The following is a 17,325-nucleotide window of genomic DNA, read 5'->3' as shown; positions in this document are numbered from 1 at the left end:
AAATAACCCCCAAATGGTAAAAGATTACAAATGTCTACTTTACATTTTTTTCCTCCCCAAGTTAAATTTTTTTATACAAGTTTACAATCTTCATCTTTTTATGCTCTTCAAAAGGCCTTGAGAATTTTCTTTTCTGATTAAGAAAAAATAGTACTGCAATATTTTTAAAGTCAATTTTACACTGTACACATTAGATACAAATGGTTTGATATCAGATTTTTTTTTTTTAACCTATACATTGCAAAGAGGACACCCACACAGAGGGGTGGAGCAGGGAAGGAAATAATCCATTTACAGGTTCCTCTCCTGCCTTCACCTTCTCATTAACACAAGCAATTCTTTTTTTTTTTTCTTTTATTATTTTATATAATTTGTTTTAAATGTTACATTATCTCAAGAAAAATACTTTTTAAAATCATAGAATTTCATTTTTTTTAACCAGAACATGAAAGTCTTTTGGAAGAACTCTAAACTTGGTAGTTTTTCTCCACAGCCAAGGGAGGGGTCACCCAGCCTGATCCAAGTGCCTGACCCTGGCCCCCTCTGCTGCCCAGTGCACCCCCAGAAATGAGGGAATGGGGCTGGAATAGGACCCCCTTGGAGCCTGGAATGAAGGAGTCATAAAAATACTTCAATTAGCCATTAACCTTCCCAATGGCAATCATTTCACTAAACAAAGTAACTTTGCCACCACAGTGGTGTAACTTCAAGTACTAATTTAATGATATAATTTTTAAAAATTATTTCTTTGAAATAATATTCCTATAGTCAGAAAAAATACACCAGATTTGTGACTGATTTAGTGTAAACAAAAACCATATTTTTGGATATGTACATGGACGAGTCTACCCAGAATTAAAGGGCGACTTGGCTTTCAGTAAATACTTTTCTAGCATCACTAAATTTACTGGAAATATATTTCAATCATAGCTCTACAATAGATTAATTTACCACTTTCCACTTGCCCTGACACTGGGCTTTAAAGTATTTTTCCTCCCTACCTCCCTCTCACTCTTCTCCCTTAGGTAGTGTTATCCTTCATTAAACACTGGTCATTCCTTGCTTTAACCAGGCTAAACACAGGGGAGAACTCTTTAAAATACAGAATACCTATACCAGAACACGCTTCCCTTCCAAGATTTTGATTGTTATGAGCTTCGCTTTTGATTTCCAGGTCAGAAGAGTGAGAGGTCTGTAGATAAATAACCCTACAGTGGAACGGAGCTGGATTTTTAAGGTATTTCTACTGTTCCTGGTCCTTTATAATTTAATCCCTCCCCTCCCCAAACTTAAAAATAAATAAAGTATCTCCAGACCATTCATATCTACATGGACAGGTAACAAATGCATGCATTCATCCCAATCCACTCTGACAGGAACTCCAGGTAGACAGAAAACTCCAATATTTATACGAGACTATGACTGTGTGGTTTTGTGTTTGTGGTTTTTTCCTCCTGCAAAGTCCCGGTTTACGACGATCAAACAACGAAACACCCGAACTGGTCACTACAAGGTGGTTTTTACTTGCAGGGCTGACACTGCTTGTGGGTCTTTATCAGTTCCTAATGCAAAAAGATTCTGTAGTCTTCCTTAAAAAAATAAAATATTAAAAAAAATAATCACGCTGACCAGTAGTTACTGAGCCACCAAACTAACACTGGCTTGAGGTTACTCCGTGTTCACTGTTCTTGGATGTTCCCAGATTTTGGACTGAAGCTGCCAGAGATGTTAATGGGTAGTTTAGTTTTGAACACTGCGGAATTCACATGTGCTTTTGGAGGAACAGAAGCACAGCACAGGATTGGTCTGAAGAGAAGCAAACGGAGCTCTTGCAGGTGGTGGCACGTTCCCGGGCGGAGGGGAGAAGCAGCCAGAAGAACAAGTGCTTGTGTGTGTCCTACAGGATGTTCATGATGGCGTTGTAGAGCTGGGTGAGCACCACGAAGTGCACGGGCAGGCAGGAGCTGCGGTCCTGCGTGGCCGGGTTACACGTGAGCCAGGACAGGGCATTGTACTGCTCCAGCACGAACCTGCACAGCAAGGCAGAGACGTCACAGACTGCCCAGGGAGGGTTGTAAATGGGCTCTCCTGGATCTACACCCTGACAGAGCTGCCAGGGTGCTGGCAAAGGAGGAACCTCACTGAAAAGCAGGAGGGTTTAGCTTTACTACGTTTGAACTGTTTGCATGAAGGCCCTTCCAAACACATCAGACTCTGGACTCACAGTGGTTCAAATGCCACTGCTGTCAAAGCCTTGGGAATTGAACACCTCTGCCTCTCTGGGCACCCTGTGCCAGTATTTGCTCACACTGCTCCTGTGATCCTGTATCTAATTGCAATTTCTCATCTTGTAACTTGTGCTTGTTTTATCTCATCCTTTCCCTGTCCACTGTATTCTCATTTTACTCAATACCTGGGACACCCATGAGAGCTCAATCCTCCAAGAGGATGCAAATTCAGATCTTCTAGAATAGTAGACCCCCCCAATTTCGTTAGATTAGACATTGCTGTTTCCCTGCTGATGTTTGCTTGTTCACTGAGGTGTCCCACACAGCGTGTTCTCATCACACAGATCTGTGTCCAGTCCCCAAAGGTGGGATGGAGGCAAACAGGCCTCACATCATCCTGAACAATAAAACACACACCCTGCATGCATTCAGGAGCAGTGTCTCCTTTATACCCCAATCCTAGCACAGAGGTATCAGGGAGTGCTTTTATTTCCTCCTACTCATCCATTTGGTTCGGTGAGGTAAGATAATGAGTGGCACAGCTCAGATTAGATGACAGGGGAAAAGAGCAGTCTGGGTGGGGGGCAAACCATGATGTCACCCTGGCAAGGCTGAACTGTTCTGAGTTTCCTTGGCATCTTTGTGCACAGCAGAGGGAAGCCCACAGAATTCCCCCTCAGGGCCCTGTTCTGGCATCTTTGAGGAGGAAATGCCCTGGACACATAGGGCGCAGCAGGGCTAAAAACTGCTGATAAAACTGGTAAGTAATTGTGATAGGTTGGAAAGGTTACTCTGAAATCTTGGAGCTCTGTCCCTATATGTTTAGGGCAAAAATGAACACCTAAAGGGTGTTACCTCAAGACATCTGATGTAGTTTTAGAGTCGAGGGGGTGAGGAACTCGCTGAGAATTTCTGGCAGGTAGAAGCTCGTCCGTCTGCGCTACAGAGATGTGGTGATGGAGAGAGGCCTGCACAGGGAAACAGCAAAAATTAACTCCTCATACAGCAGGTACTGCTAGAGATTCCCAAGAAACATCCATTGTGAATCACCTCAGGACAGCGTGGGAAGTTGGCAGTTGTGTTGAACCCCCCAGGACCACATGTCTTTCCAAATACCATTTTTGAATAAACCAAACTGGAGTTTTGCCGTTCTGGAGTGGGAGGTCTCAGGTTCACTCTGACACCACAGACTCCAACTGCAGCTTTTACAGGCATGGAAATAGCAATTGATAATGAATGCTCCGTGACAGACCTTCAGGAAGAGGGGACACTGGTTCTGCGCCTGAGGACAGGAGGACCAGAACCACTGTGGGAGGTTCTCCGCTTTGGCAGTCGACACAAAGTATCCCAGAGCCAGAGGCTGCTGCTTCAGCTCTTCGGGGGCTTCCCTGGAGAGGAGACGTTCACCTTGGCTCTGCAAGACAGGGAAAAGGCAGCTCAGAGAGTGCTTGCAATCCATCCCACTCCTGGGAAGGTGAATTCATTTGCTAATTACTGTCCTGTGACAAATGAGCCATCCTTTAGTCAGTCAGGAATCTTAGTCAAAGTTATCCAGGTCCTGCCTTACTCCCCTGTAGCTGGGTTCTCCAGGCTTATGTTTCAGAAGCACTGCAGATTCCCAAACAGCTGGGAGAGCAGTTCACTTCATCCATACATGTCAATAAGTTTAAAAAAAAAATATTCCACTGGACAGAAAGCAGCTCAGTTACAAATCTCTCCCCTCACCAATCCCTTCCAGTGGGTCTGGACAGGAATCCAAGGCAGGGAAAAAGCCTGGAGCAGGCAGCATTGGAAGGCCAGCACACGGGGCCAGTGCCCAACCATCAATTATTTCCATGACCCCAGGCCCACGGGGGGATGATCACACACTGCTGCTCTGCTAAAGCCAAACATTACACTGCAATTACCAGACCTGGCTTAATGGTTAATGGGAATTACTCAGGTTCAGCTGGAAACGGCTTGTCCGGGGCTCTGGGCTCAGGCCATGAACCTCCCAGGGCTATTCCCAATGGATTCATTTCCACTGAAAGCAAGCTCTGCATAGCTTGGGTGGGACAGAATGGATTGCTGAGGGAACTGGGGAGAGAGTGAGGAGTTGTGATTTATCGCTTCAGGGTTTGGCAGCAGAATTTAGAAGTTTTCATTCTCCCACACCAGTCTGGAATAACTGGGACAGCAATGTGCTGTTATCAAGCCTTTGATGGGAGAGACGCACCATCCACACAAGGTGGTTGTGAACTGAGCTCACAAAATACAGGATCAAGATTTCTGTGGCTGAGGCAGGAGGCATTTCTCCCTCACTGACTGTATTGAAGCTGCCCTGAGGCATTTTGGCAGTTTGCAAGGAAAAGAATAGCTAGGACTTTCTACTTCCAGGGGTGAAACTACCACCATTTAGTCAGTCACATTCAGGAGTTAGAATTCGGATCTTGAGACATCTCATTGACATATCAAAAATGGTATAAAAGTTTATCTCATAAAACATTATTTAGAAAAGAAGTAATATGCTACTACTTTAAATGTAATACTTTTAGAACAAAACTTCACAGAAATTTTTGAAGTATAAAACTTTTACCTGATTTTGATGGAAACCGTTTTAAGAGAACAGCTCAGTCTTACATGATAAAATGTGGGAGTGGAAGAGTTCCATCAAACCTGATCCAAGTTATGCCAATTCAAGAAAGTAACTTGAATTACCAAAAATAATTTGCATTTTAAGTAATCACTGATGTTGGAACTGACTTTATAAAAGCCACTTCAAACAAAAATAACTCCCAAGTGCTGTGTGCTCTGGGCTAAATATTCCTAAGAAAACAACATTTACATAACCATCCAGCACCTGTGGAGTTTCCATGGGCAGAGTTTCATCACTGGGAGAATTCTCTCCCTCTTGCCTCCCCTGAAAGCCACGGGAACAGGGCTATCACAGCTTCCCTTCTCTCAAATACTCTGTCACTTGGTGCAAGGGACATTCCATAGGATTTTCCAGGAAAGAATTGATGAGCAATGGCTGTGCCACACAAAAATAAAGGTGCTCTCCTCCTGCTCTCTCCCCCTCAGTTATCCATCCACCAACAATTAACTTGGAGGGTGCAAACAGCCAATGCAGAGACACCTCCAGCAGTATTGTGACCTTCAACTTTAACCTAATTTTTGCTTGCTGTTGACCTAATTATGTGTCAGGATCTAAAGGAAAAAGATTTTGTTGGAGGATTTGGGTCTTTCTTTGTATTTATTTTAAGCAGTGTGTGCCCTATGGTGCTCCAGCCTTACCCTACTGTGATGGTAGTGAGATCCCACTCCAGTGCCAGATGGTGATCCAGGGGAAGGAACTGGGGAGGAATTTGGCGAAGAGTGAAGATTCCCTGTTATCAAAATTCTAATGTCATTGTCCATGTCATCTGGGAACGGGAGGTCAAACATATCATCTGAAAAGGAAAAGAAAGGAAAATCACTTCCAATGTGCTATACTCTTTTCTCCAATAATTTTTCATGATTTATTACCTTTCCCTTTAATTTAGTATCATTCCCTTTTTTCTTTTACATACTCCCAAGATAGATGAAAGCAGAGATAAAGACTTTACTGTTTAATCCCCTTTAGAACTCTTGACTGCAACCACACAGACATGAAAGGGAGAGTTGGCAGGCAGCTATTGGGATAATGAATTTTAGCAGTGGCCACAGACTGAGCAGAATTCCCGTTGTAGCAGCTCCATAAAATCCAGACTGAATTTTGTAACAGAACAACTGACACCTCTGTGCAGTTGGTCACGGAGACCTCTTAACAAAACACCTGGAATCATCACACACAGTTCCATGTGCTGCTGCCACAGGTGCTGCTCCTCAGGCTCCCAGAGCTGCACAGCAGCTCCAGCCTCTGGGAACGGCCCTGGCAGCTCCCCCCGGAATTCGTGAGGGCAGCAAGGCCCTCGTGATCCTTTCAGACACAGCACCAGGATCCCCAACAACACCGCCTTCATATCCCACTTTCACCTCAGGAGTGCCACACTGCTCATTAGCATAATTGGCTGGAATAATTTGGTTTATGTTAATATGTGGGGAGAGCTAAAGATACAGGGAAGATGTGTTTGCCTTGTGCATTCCATTACTCATCATCTGCACACAGGTTACAATAGCCTAAGTTACGGGAGAGAAGGATAAGGCACCATCAACACAGAGCCAAAAATTACAGCATAACAATATGGTTTAGAGGGGGGTTTTTCTTATCCAGATTTCTCAGCAGGCAAAGAAATCCAAGAGTATAATGACATTTAAAGTACATTTCAGTGGGTAGACAGGGACAGTGGGAGCTGTCTGAATTGACTGCATTAATTAGAATTGCAACCAAATTTATACTAAAACACAAAGCTCTAAATGGAAGTCAAGCATCCTACATATAATAAACAACAATTTCTCTTGAAAAAGATGAATTACCTCCATATAAAATGGAAAAGTATGTGTGTCCTGAACTAATTTCACCTGAAACCCCAGTATTGAAGCAGGCAGGTAGTTGTTTTCTTTCATTTCCCAAAGAGAACCTCTGGATTGCCAGAGCAATGCTTTAACTGAAGTTTATTAACTTGTGTCCTACAGCCTCAGTAAACAAACCAGAGCTAATATCATGCTCTGTTTGGCCCCCAGAGTAGAAATGAGCTGGCTAATGGCATAGGAAGCAGCTTAATCATTAAGTAGAGCAGAGTTAAGAAAATTAAATTTAACACCATTTTGGAAAAGGCTATTCTTGTACCTGACTCTAATTAACATCTGCAGCACCAACGGGCAGGTTAATGCAGGTTAATGTTTGTCGTGCTTGGGAAGGATCCCAGTGCCTTCTGGGACAGGGATTGAGAGGGGCAACTTCCCTCCAGAGGCCCTGGGACATTCCAGGAGGGACAGATCAAAGCCTTAAAAGCAGTAGCCTGCCTTCCTCTCTAGCCCAACTGCCCTCATTAATACAGCCACCATACGTGTCTGTAGCTACTCTTGGTTTAAATTGCTTTGCACTCATTTAAAGGATTTGGGACAAAGCAGGAAAATGCTTATTTGGATATAAAGCATTAACCACAGTCTTGCTGACTCAAACTGCAGGTTCAGTGTAAAAGCACTCTGGGGGCATCAGCAAATCTCAGGTTGGGATATTTTCCCTACTCCACAAGTGCCTCCTTCCTGTCAGCTCTGTACACAACATGGCCCGATGTGAAACTCGACTCAAAAACAGTGACTGGCCTAAGCAAGTCACAACACAAAGGACATTCTGGTCTGTGCCACTTGGTGCACTGGCTGGTCCTTGGCCCTTTGGGAATAAACCAGTGTGACTGTGAAAACACACTGAGGGAAAGCACAGAGCCTCTCCCTGTAGCTAAAGCCCTGCATGGCTCCCTTGCCAGGGTGGTGTGGGGTCAGTGCAGAACCCCAGCCCTCTCAGGGGTTCATTCCTGCCCAGCTCAGCTCTGCTGATGCCCTGGAAAGGCCCCAGGAGATTTCCCCCTCACTCACCGTTGGTGGGGCTGAAGCCATCCTCGTTGGGGTAATTTGCAGGTGCCACCTGGATGGTGGCAGAGGTGGGGAACACCAGGATGTGTGTGCAGGAGGCGTCCTGGGGGGTGTTGAGCTGGGACGACTGCAGGTTCAGCGCCGTGCTGCGCCCGAACACCGAGCCCATCGTCACCGCGTCTGCAGGGACAGACAGAGCACAGCGGTCACTGCATCGCCTCCCAAACGACTGCTCTGTGTAAGGGACACCTCTGCCCACCCCACCTGCTCTGCAAACTCATAGACACAGCTGAAGGGCCTTCAGAGGATTACACTGCTGCAAGAGCTTGACACTGAGATCACCAGCCCCACCTCTCCTGTCATTCTGCTGCCCCTTAATCCAATATTTACTTGTTAAATGAGCAAGTTAAATTGATTTTTCAGACACATCTCTGTAGAATTATGAAATACACCCTACTTTGCTCAATATGAACACAAACATAAAGCCACACAACAATAAAGCTTCTCTCTCCTCTATTCTTCTCAACTATCCACCAACAATTAACTTGGAAGGTGAAAATAGTCAATGCAGAGACATCTTCTTTGGCACTATTTAACCAGCACCTTCAATTTTAACATAATTTTTGTTTGCTGTTGACCTAATTTTGTGTCAGAATCTAAAGGAAAAAATATTCTGTTGAAGGATTTGGGTCTTTCTTTGTGTTTTACTGTGATATGAAAAAAGCCTCATTTGCCATCTGTTTTCTCACATTACAAAGTCTCTGCTTTGAAAATATTCAACACGATAAGTAATTTTCAGGCTCAATTAATTCTGCTCTGTATTAGTCTTTTCTTTCCAAACTTAAAAAACCCCAGAGTGGTTTGTAAGGATATGTTAAGGATGTGTCACTACATACATTGAAAAGTACGTGCTTGGGTAAAACAACAAAGGGAACCTCAGCATTAAATTTTACTTCAACTTAAACCCATAGACTGCTGCTTGTAAGTGAACTCTCTAAATAAATTCAGCATGTGAGAATGCAAGTGAGCTTATTCTTATTCCCATTTCCACAGGCTCCTACTCATTCCCACTGCAGCCTTTTCCATGCACGAGGGTGTCTGTGACACCGTTTCCAGCCCATGGCCTTCCCAGGGAAGAGATCAGCACTTTGGCAGTGGCCCACAGTCACCTTCCCTCAGGAGACTGATCTCCCCATACAGCATCTCTCCATGGTATTCTGGGGAATTCTGCTGGCTAAACCTATTTTCTGACACACCATTAGCCATGCTAGTCAAGCTCTTCACAGAAATTCCAAGATTATTGTGCCTAAGTGTGAAATGTGATGATCAATTTTGCTGGTATTGCCATAGCTGGCTCAAACATACCTGGCATCACCACGAATGATCCCTGTGGCTCCATGGCAACGAGGCAGGCACTGAGGATGGAGGGGGAATCTGCTGCGGAGATGCCGCACATGCGGCAAACCTCCTTCAGCTGTTTGCTGATTGTCTGCAGGGAGCACTCCCCAAGCAGGATACTCCAGTCTGCAAGGGAAAAGCACCATGGGAGGACAGAGCTAAAGCAGAGCTGGCAGAGCCAGCACTCACCTGGAAACAGCAAAACATTCCCAACACTTGGCATTTCCCTAATCCCAAACTCTCCAGGACTGACTGTGCACACGAGGGGTCTGCCCCTACAAACTGGGTGCTCGAGGAGCTCCTGTGCAATGTTTTATTCCATGGCAGTCTGTTGGCTTTCCTTTGTTCAATACATTTTTTTACATTTTTTCCCTTTTTGTTTGTTTAGTGATGTTGAAGTTGAGGAATCACAACTGAATCCTGCCTCTATTATTGTGTCAGGATAACTTCATTGAGAAATTTCTCTAACACATGATAAGGCCTCCAACTTCCCATGGAAGGACAGTGTGCAAATCCTGCACAACACAAGGGAGTTCCATCAGACCCAGGGAAAAACAAGGAAAGGTTTATGGAAACCAATTCAGTGCCAAGGTAGGACTGCAGCCAGCTCTCCTGTAAACCATGCTGTCATGGCCCAGGAAATTCCAGTGTGGAGGATCCTGGTGATTTCTCTGCCAGGTACTTTACACTCAGATCCACTTGGTCAAGTGGGCATCAGTATCAAGACAATGATGGGGACAAAGGGAGAGAAAGGGCTTCAGCAGCTCTGGTGCTGATTATAAATCCCTAAGGAGCCTTGCCTGGGAAGCCTGGATATCTGGCTTCCCATCCATATTTGCCTTCACTAAACTCTGGAAAAATAAACAACAGTCTATCCTGTCTGTGATAGAATTTGGCACACCTTGTTTACCTTTTGTAAGGTCATGGTTCTAGGAAGCAGACAGGACTTGGGAAGGTTAAGCCAAATTCACCCCATCTAATGCCACTGTGTGGTGGCAGAGTGCACCCTCAACAAGTCGGCAGGTGATGCAAAACTGAGAGGAATGGCTGTGTCCCCATCCCTGGAAGTATTCAAAAGCTGTGTGGATGTGGAACTTGGGGACATGGATCAGTGGTGGCCTCAGCAGTGCTGGGAACAGTTGGACTTGATGGGTTCAGAGGGCTTTTCCAGCCTAAACAACTCAGTGGTTATGTGATTATCACTCTCACCCTTTTTGAAAGGTTTGTGATCAGGTCTGAGCCATCCTGCCTTGCACCCTGGGTCCCTGTCCCACCCGACCCCCTAGGAGTGGCAGCCCTGACAAGTGCCCACCTTTCAGCTCCCCGTGGCCCAGCCGGCCCAGGCGCCCGATGACGACTCTCCACGGCAGGGATGTCATCTGGACAATGCCGATGCACCATTCCCAGAGCTTCTGCAGCCCAATCTTCCGGGCAGACAACTTGCTCCTCCTTGACCTCCAGGGGAAGCAATTAAAAACAAGAGTGAAAGGAGAATCAAGGACAATATTCAGATTTCTGTCCTCTCTAATTATGCCACTGTTTACCCTCTAAAGAGTTCTGGGCAGTCCCTAACTCATCTTTTACTACCACTACCAAGAAAAAACTATGTGTCTGCTTTCAGTACTATTACTACAGTGCCATCAAACTACCAAGCAACATACCAGGTGTTTCTCAAGGTAAGATTTGTAAGCAAAACAGCTGTTAAACAAATTGTAAAACAAGTGTAACTCAGTCCCTTTTCCCTGTGCAGATCTCAAAATCTGGAAGTGCCAACTGAAAGGCTCTCATTGTAACACCAGCATGATCTCCTGAGCAGGAAAGGGGATGGAAGGGATGTGCAAGGAGCTGGTGAGGGATGATTCCAGACATGGACCCATGGGAGAAGCCAAGGGCAGTGAGTACCTGCTGGGCAGGTCAATGTTGACAATGCAGGTCTCCAGCAGTTCCCCGTGCAGGTCGGTGCAGGATGCCAGGAGCCAGCGCTGGTCATGAGACAGGCAGTACCCAACAAAGAGCACGTTGTATTTCTGACTGGCCTCTCCAAACGTCTCTCCCAGCTCTGTCTGCTTGTCTTTGATGGGGGCCAGGATGAAAGGAGGTGAATACAGCTGGATTGGGCTGGGCCTCTGCAAGAGTCAGCACAACCATCAGCAGATAGATCGGAAACTATTGAACACAAGGAACACACACACACTGGCAACAAGTACAGAGTCAGGCAAGCTTGAAACAATGAGTAAATTCAAAGCATTCCTAGTCAGGAGGGAGATTGGGAAAAGGGGGGTTAGAGACAATTCACTGCTGCCAGTTAAAGCTGATGCGCTTCAAACCTTAAAAGAAATCTGAAGATTTCTTTTTATTTACAGGTAACCCAGGGTGTGAAAGCAGTCTTTGGACCAGTCTCTGACACAGGCAGGAGTTTAAACCCCCTCAGCTGTCAGATCCTCCTGTCCCTTAATCATCTTTAGGCCCTTGGCTGGATTTGCTCCAGTGCATGTGAGCTTCTTATTCTGAGGAGCCCAGAAGGGAGGAGGACAAGCACCACCCTGGCTGTGCTGCAGCACCTTCCCAAGGCAACCCAACTGCTGCTCCTTGGGAGCACCATCATGTCCAACAGGACCTCAGGTCATCTGCAAAACTGCTTCCCACATGGGCAGCCCAAACCCATCTTTGCCTTGGAACTCCTCTCTGCAGAACACACAGGAGAGGCTTCACCAGACATGTTCCATAATTAAAAAATGGTCAGGGTATTTTCTTAATTCTTCAGCAAAGTTTGGGAGTCTGCAGTGCAGACTGAGAGCAAATGGGTAAAATGCAATAAATGGAAATTAATTAAATGCAATAAATAAATGCTAATAAATAGGTTTGGCTTTGCAAGTAGGTTTTTAAACCCTCCCAAGCAGCTCTTTATGCCAAGGTAAGTGTTTAAGTGTTTTGCTGGTCCATTAGATCTGAATAAAATATTCATAGTTATCTTTCAAAGAATGCAAAACATTCATAGAAAGTAGAATGAATTAGTCTTCCTTTGAAATCCCTGAAATTCCAGAATCAGGGCTTTAATATTTACAGTTTAAAATAGATAAAAGGTAAGCCCATCGAAGAGGGGGATTTCTCCATTACCTCAGGGAATTAATATAACATCTGCAATTAGGCACAGGAACTTATTTCATATATATGCATATATATGTGAATAGAAATAAAGGTTGAGTTTAAACTCAGGTTGGAGCACTACAGACTGAAACCACAAAATGACTCAGAATCCCAACTAACGATGTTCATTTTCTCTTCTTTCACACTTCAATCTTTTGCTTTATGATTTCAATGTTTTGAAAGCAAGTTAGCCTGATGTTTTTGTTACTATTTTCTATTTCATATTAGCTTGCCTTTTCCCTTTATATCATCATTGTCTTCTATACCTTGAAAAAAAATGCCCCAACAAGTATCTTCTCTACTCTTTGATAATTGAGGAAAGTGGTTACAGTTTATTAACAGACTTTGATTTTTCTTGCCACCAATACCAACCTCAGGATTTTTGAGGGTCATCTCAATGCTGGCAGCTGGCCCAAAGCCTGTGAGGGACTTGATGTGGATCTGTGTGGGCAGGGGCCTCCTGCACTGGCAGTACACAGAGAATGCCAGAGACTTCAAGTGCTGAATGTAGAAAACCTGTTCATCCTTCATTGTCTGCAGCATGTACTGGCAAGGCACAATCTGTGGAATTCAGACACACAATAAAATGGCTGAGAGGCTTCCAGGAGCTGCTCATTAATATCCTACCAGATCCACACAGTCATTAGTCACTGAACACCCAGCACATTTTGGGATGCTCCACAATTTGCATTATAGGTCCCTTGGCAGCAGTGGCTGCAGCAGGCAGGGACTGCATTCTCTGGGACAAAACTGCTTCCATCACAAGAGTGAATTTTAATCCATAAAATCCAAACACCTGTATTCAAACACCCTGATTTTTTTAGAAGATTTTTTCTGGGCAACATCTTCACTTGCAGGTGGCCTGAACCACACAATCCCTGCACGTTGTGTTCGGGCAGGTTTGGCTCCATGGCTCATGGTCAGAGTTGGGAATTGTTTGCTGTCCTTGTGGGAATTGGCACTATGGTGTCATCCTTACAGAGGAGGGTAGAGGGCACAATTAAGTTCTGTTACAATGATCTGTGTGGTTGTTTCCCCATTTCAATTTAGCTCCCAGTGGAAGCTCAGCAGCCTCAGCTGCTGCTCAGTTTCATTTGTTTCAGAAAGTCATGGGAAGCAGCCCACAAGGATTCACAGGTTCAAACAGCAAGAACCAGAGCTATGGGGAGATTTGCCTGGGACACGACTTTGGGGTTAAGACCCAACTACATAACAAGAGCAGGAAGGAGAAATGAAACAACACTTCTTCAGAAGGAAACAAAGCATGACAAAAACGCAGTTTTCAGATCAAACCTCTTTTAAAATTAGAATTAAATACCTGTAACCTCACTGTTTTTATCTACTGGTTTTATTGTACAAGCCCCACTCATGGCTGTTAAAGTTTCTTTTACAGTGAGATCTTCAGAGCAGAAGCTGTCAGTATAAAACATTTACATTGTAGCCAACACTACAAGACCCAAACAGATTCTTTCAACAAATATTTTCAGTAGAAATAAAAGTGATACATCACAAAACTTTTAATACTTTATGGTTCTTGCTTGAATCTTCAGAAACTTGGCAGCACATTGTGCTTACTAAATGTGCCTGTGTGTTTTAAGAACCATCTTTACCAAAGGATTTCAGGGACTGAGCCTTCCCCATCAGTACAGCAATGGTAATAAAGCTGCAAACATTTGGGTTTGATTTATTTTATAGTAACTGTATGTTGTCTGTGAGAATACAGTACTGGAACTGGATCATGTTTCCCTTGACTTAGAGAAAATTGATGTTTTGACTTCAACTGGCAAAATGTATTCTGAGGAATACATGTGAATGTGGAACCAAACAGGACTGAGAAAAAGGGTCAGTGTGCTACAGCCTCAGTTCCAATGGCAGTGCAGAGGTCACACAGTTCTCGTGTTTCAGACACCATGGTATCAGTGGCTGCTTTGGTTTTAGTGTCTCCAGGTCTGGATCAATCAGTTGCCTGCAGCCTACCACAATATGAAGTTGTGGATCTGACTTTCAGCTCATCCCCAAGCCTGAAATATTTTGGTAACAGTTTCCCCCATCCTTTCAGGGGACAATGAGGTCAAAACTATCAAAACCAACAGTTTTCTGTGCCAAACTTGAGGCATCACAAGAACTTCCAATTTTTATTTTTTTTTTTAAACTAATTTGAAATACCTTTAAACCAAGGTGAACAGACATGGATAAGGTGCACAGAAATCCTTCCCACACTGTTCCTGCCTGTGCCCTCTGGCCTCCCATTCCCCCCACATTTATTGAGCCTCTGTGACAGGAGGCCTGGCAAATGCAGCCAGCCTGGGCAAGAGGCCAACAGCTGCCTCTGGCTGCACAAATTCAATTCTTCAGCAATTCCATAGTAAGTAACTGTTTTTATATGCCAAGTTACACGGTAAATTATTTTTAAGAAGCAGATAATAACAATACAGTAGTTATACATTAAATGTCTGGCTTGACATACTTTTTTTGGATTAAATAGTATAAATCAAGGGAATATAAACAGCAAACAACTCGATGTGTAAAGTAATCAAAGGAGCAACTGGCCAGTTTTGGCAATGGCAACTCAAGTTACAACTTAATTGAAATCCCTCTCCAGGAAGCATTGAGCAGATAGGATTGCTGGGACCACAGGACAGATTCGATGCAGGGATTCTGTGGCTGCTCTAATTAATTTTCTCATCAAAACAAACATAAGGGATTGTTTTAATATACAGACTTGTACTGTCAACAAAATAATTTGTAAATGCCACCTACATTTCATGCATTATCTCCCATGTATCTCTTTTAGCACAGTCCATATCACAGGTGTGCTGTGACAGACTCAGTGTGAGGATACAGAGGAAGGCAGAATTACCTGGAGAATGAAAGAATTCCTCATATTCTCAGGAAGGTTGTCCAACATTTCTGTGTAGCATCTCATGAGGCTCAGGAGCCAGAAGTTGGTGGAGGCAGACTCCTCATCTGCAGTGTAGGTGAAGGGATCCACCATGTAGATGACCACGGCGGGGGGGTAGGCGTTGCTGTCTGCAGCGTCCGGCTCCGTGGGGATCCCGATCCGCTCCCGCTCCGACGTGCTGGGGGCAGAGCCACAGGTGAGTACTGCTTGTGTCTGGGGCCAGGCTGAGCCAGGGGGAAGGAAAGCATGAGGAATTCTGATGTCCGGAAGCAAAACTAAAATCCATGAGGATAAGCACTGAGATGAGCTGTGCTCACAACAGATCCTAATCCAAAATACCTGGGTTAATTAGTCATCAAAGGGACCACAGAGTCTAACAGCATCTCACTGAATGCTATCAGACCAGATTATACCTGAAGAATATGGAAAAGTTGACTCAGCTGTGTGTCTTTTCATGTCAGGGCATGTCTGGGTTTTGGTGCAGTTTAGGGTATGCTTTGGGAGAGGTGGGAGGGGGTGAGCAGGAATTTAGAAGTGCCAAAGCAATTCATGGAGCCTGGAGTCCTGCTCAGGTCCAGGGAAGGCTCCACTGGTAACAGAACAAGCAATTGAGAATTTCTTACTTGGTAAAATGCTCCTCCTGTGTCTCAGCCAGGAGAGAGAGGCTCAACATCTGTATGTGATCAAAGCAACTCAGCCTCTGTCAGAAGCCCCTGCAGCTGCTCAAAGGGTGTTTTGCACTGATCAGGGAACAGATGTCTCAAGGAAAAGCCCAGCTACAGCAGGATGTGGGCGTTTCCTTCTCTGCAACACACACCAGGACTATCAGCAATGTGTATTATGAGGGTAATGAAAAACATGCTGCCTCAGGAAGTTACATATAATGCTACAAAACCATTTCTTAATTTTTATGCAATGGATGGCTATTCATAATGAAATCTTTAAAAAAGTTGTGGTGTCCAAATTTATTTTAAAGTAACAGGACTAAAATTGTGTCTCCTGTATGTGCCTGTGTGTCTCCAAGTGTACCTGTTTGCAAAACAACACCTGCAGTGCAAAAAATTAGGGAAAAGAAAATCCATGGCTTGTACTTTGCATCTGTTAATGGTGCAGGTGTGATGGAGCAAGAGGCACTCAGCTCCATGAGGTACCTGCAAGTGCCAAGCCACATGTGTGGCACAGGACCTGACAGGACCCATGTGCTCCTGGTGCTGCAAGGACAGGGCAGGTGAAGGGTCCTAAGGCAGCTCCACATGCATGCAGCTGAATCAGGCTGGGATTCTTGTGATGAAAAAGGGGTGTTTTTTCCAGCTCCCCTTTGTCAGCGACTGCTTCACACAGAAACAGGCCCTGCTCCACTCCCACCTGCTCAGCTGTGCTGCACCTGTCAGAGGGGCCTCTCTTAGGCTTTCCCTAAGGCTTAGAGGCTGTCTGAGCACAGGACAGGGGATTAGTGAGCAGCCCTTGGAGCCCTGCGAGCGCACCACTTACCCTTCCTGGCCCTCTTGCTGCTGCTGTGGTAGGCTGGGGCCGGGCTCGGTGTCTGTCCCGGGGCCCGCGCTGCCCTGCGAGCGCTCGGCCGTGCCTCCCGCGGCGCTGCCGCTCTGCCCCGAGCCGGCGTTGCCGCTGAAGCCCGGCGTGGAGGAGGTGCCGGGGCCCATCTGGCTGGCGCCGGGCGTGGCAGAGGACGCCGACAGCTGCGGCACCGAGGAGCCCGAGGAGGAGGCGCTCCCTGCCGGAAGGCTCGTGGTGCCCGCGCTGGGCGTGGAGCTGAAGGAGCTGCCCGTGGCAGGGGCCCCGGCGGCGGCCGAGAGACACGAGGAGGAGCTGGAGGGAGCGGGTGCCGAGCTCCCGGGACCTGCCTGCGGCTGGCTCGGAGCCGGCGTTTGGTACTTGGGGGGCAGCAGGAGGCTGCTGTCCAGCTGCAGGGTGGCCAAGTAAGGTGCTGGAATGGCATGGAAAGAGGGATTAATGACAGATCAAAGGAACCTGCAACTCAGATGACATTCCCTGCACTTTTACAAAATTCTAAGAGTATACAAATGCTAAGAGAATGGAACCTCCATTTCTCAGTTTGAACTGATATGAATCAACTGTCTTTAAAACCAAGACTGACTTCACAGTGCTTTGTGACTTTAAGCTGGTACTGACACGTTC

At 45.5% G+C, this 17,325-nt stretch overlaps 1 protein-coding gene and 1 long non-coding RNA gene across 8 annotated transcripts in view; one reads left to right on the top strand and one right to left on the bottom strand.

Moving 5' to 3' along the window:
• Positions 1-5,441, top strand: part of LOC111936557 (uncharacterized) — a 56,488-nt gene extending 51,047 nt beyond the window's left edge. For 3 of the 6 annotated variants that reach the window (XR_015277843.1, XR_015277842.1, XR_015277841.1), the window contains 2 exons: positions 1,175-1,237; positions 1,377-5,441. This is a non-coding gene — a long non-coding RNA (uncharacterized LOC111936557). The remainder of the gene's footprint in view (positions 1-1,174; positions 1,238-1,376) is intronic. The other 3 variants (XR_015277840.1, XR_002868237.2, XR_002868239.2) reach the window with 1 other exon arrangement.
• Positions 702-17,325, bottom strand: part of MED13L (mediator complex subunit 13L) — a 166,028-nt gene continuing 149,404 nt past the window's right edge. For both annotated transcript variants that reach the window (XM_086856439.1, XM_086856440.1), the window contains 11 exons: positions 16,660-17,113; positions 15,127-15,346; positions 12,639-12,827; positions 11,022-11,245; positions 10,432-10,574; positions 9,087-9,245; positions 7,725-7,901; positions 5,502-5,656; positions 3,481-3,642; positions 3,084-3,196; positions 702-2,030 (listed from right to left, as the gene is read on the bottom strand). In XM_086856439.1, the coding sequence (XP_086712565.1) occupies positions 1,898-2,030; positions 3,084-3,196; positions 3,481-3,642; positions 5,502-5,656; positions 7,725-7,901; positions 9,087-9,245; positions 10,432-10,574; positions 11,022-11,245; positions 12,639-12,827; positions 15,127-15,346; positions 16,660-17,113 (2,129 nt within the window). In that variant the 3' untranslated portion in view covers positions 702-1,897. The remainder of the gene's footprint in view (positions 2,031-3,083; positions 3,197-3,480; positions 3,643-5,501; positions 5,657-7,724; positions 7,902-9,086; positions 9,246-10,431; positions 10,575-11,021; positions 11,246-12,638; positions 12,828-15,126; positions 15,347-16,659; positions 17,114-17,325) is intronic.

This window comes from Cyanistes caeruleus, chromosome 18 (assembly GCF_971803275.1).
Source record: "Cyanistes caeruleus chromosome 18, bCyaCae1.hap1.1, whole genome shotgun sequence".
Taxonomy (NCBI): domain Eukaryota; kingdom Metazoa; phylum Chordata; class Aves; order Passeriformes; family Paridae; genus Cyanistes; species Cyanistes caeruleus.
The sequence above is the reverse complement of the archived record's forward strand: the minus strand, read 5'-3'. Positions and strand labels throughout refer to the sequence as shown.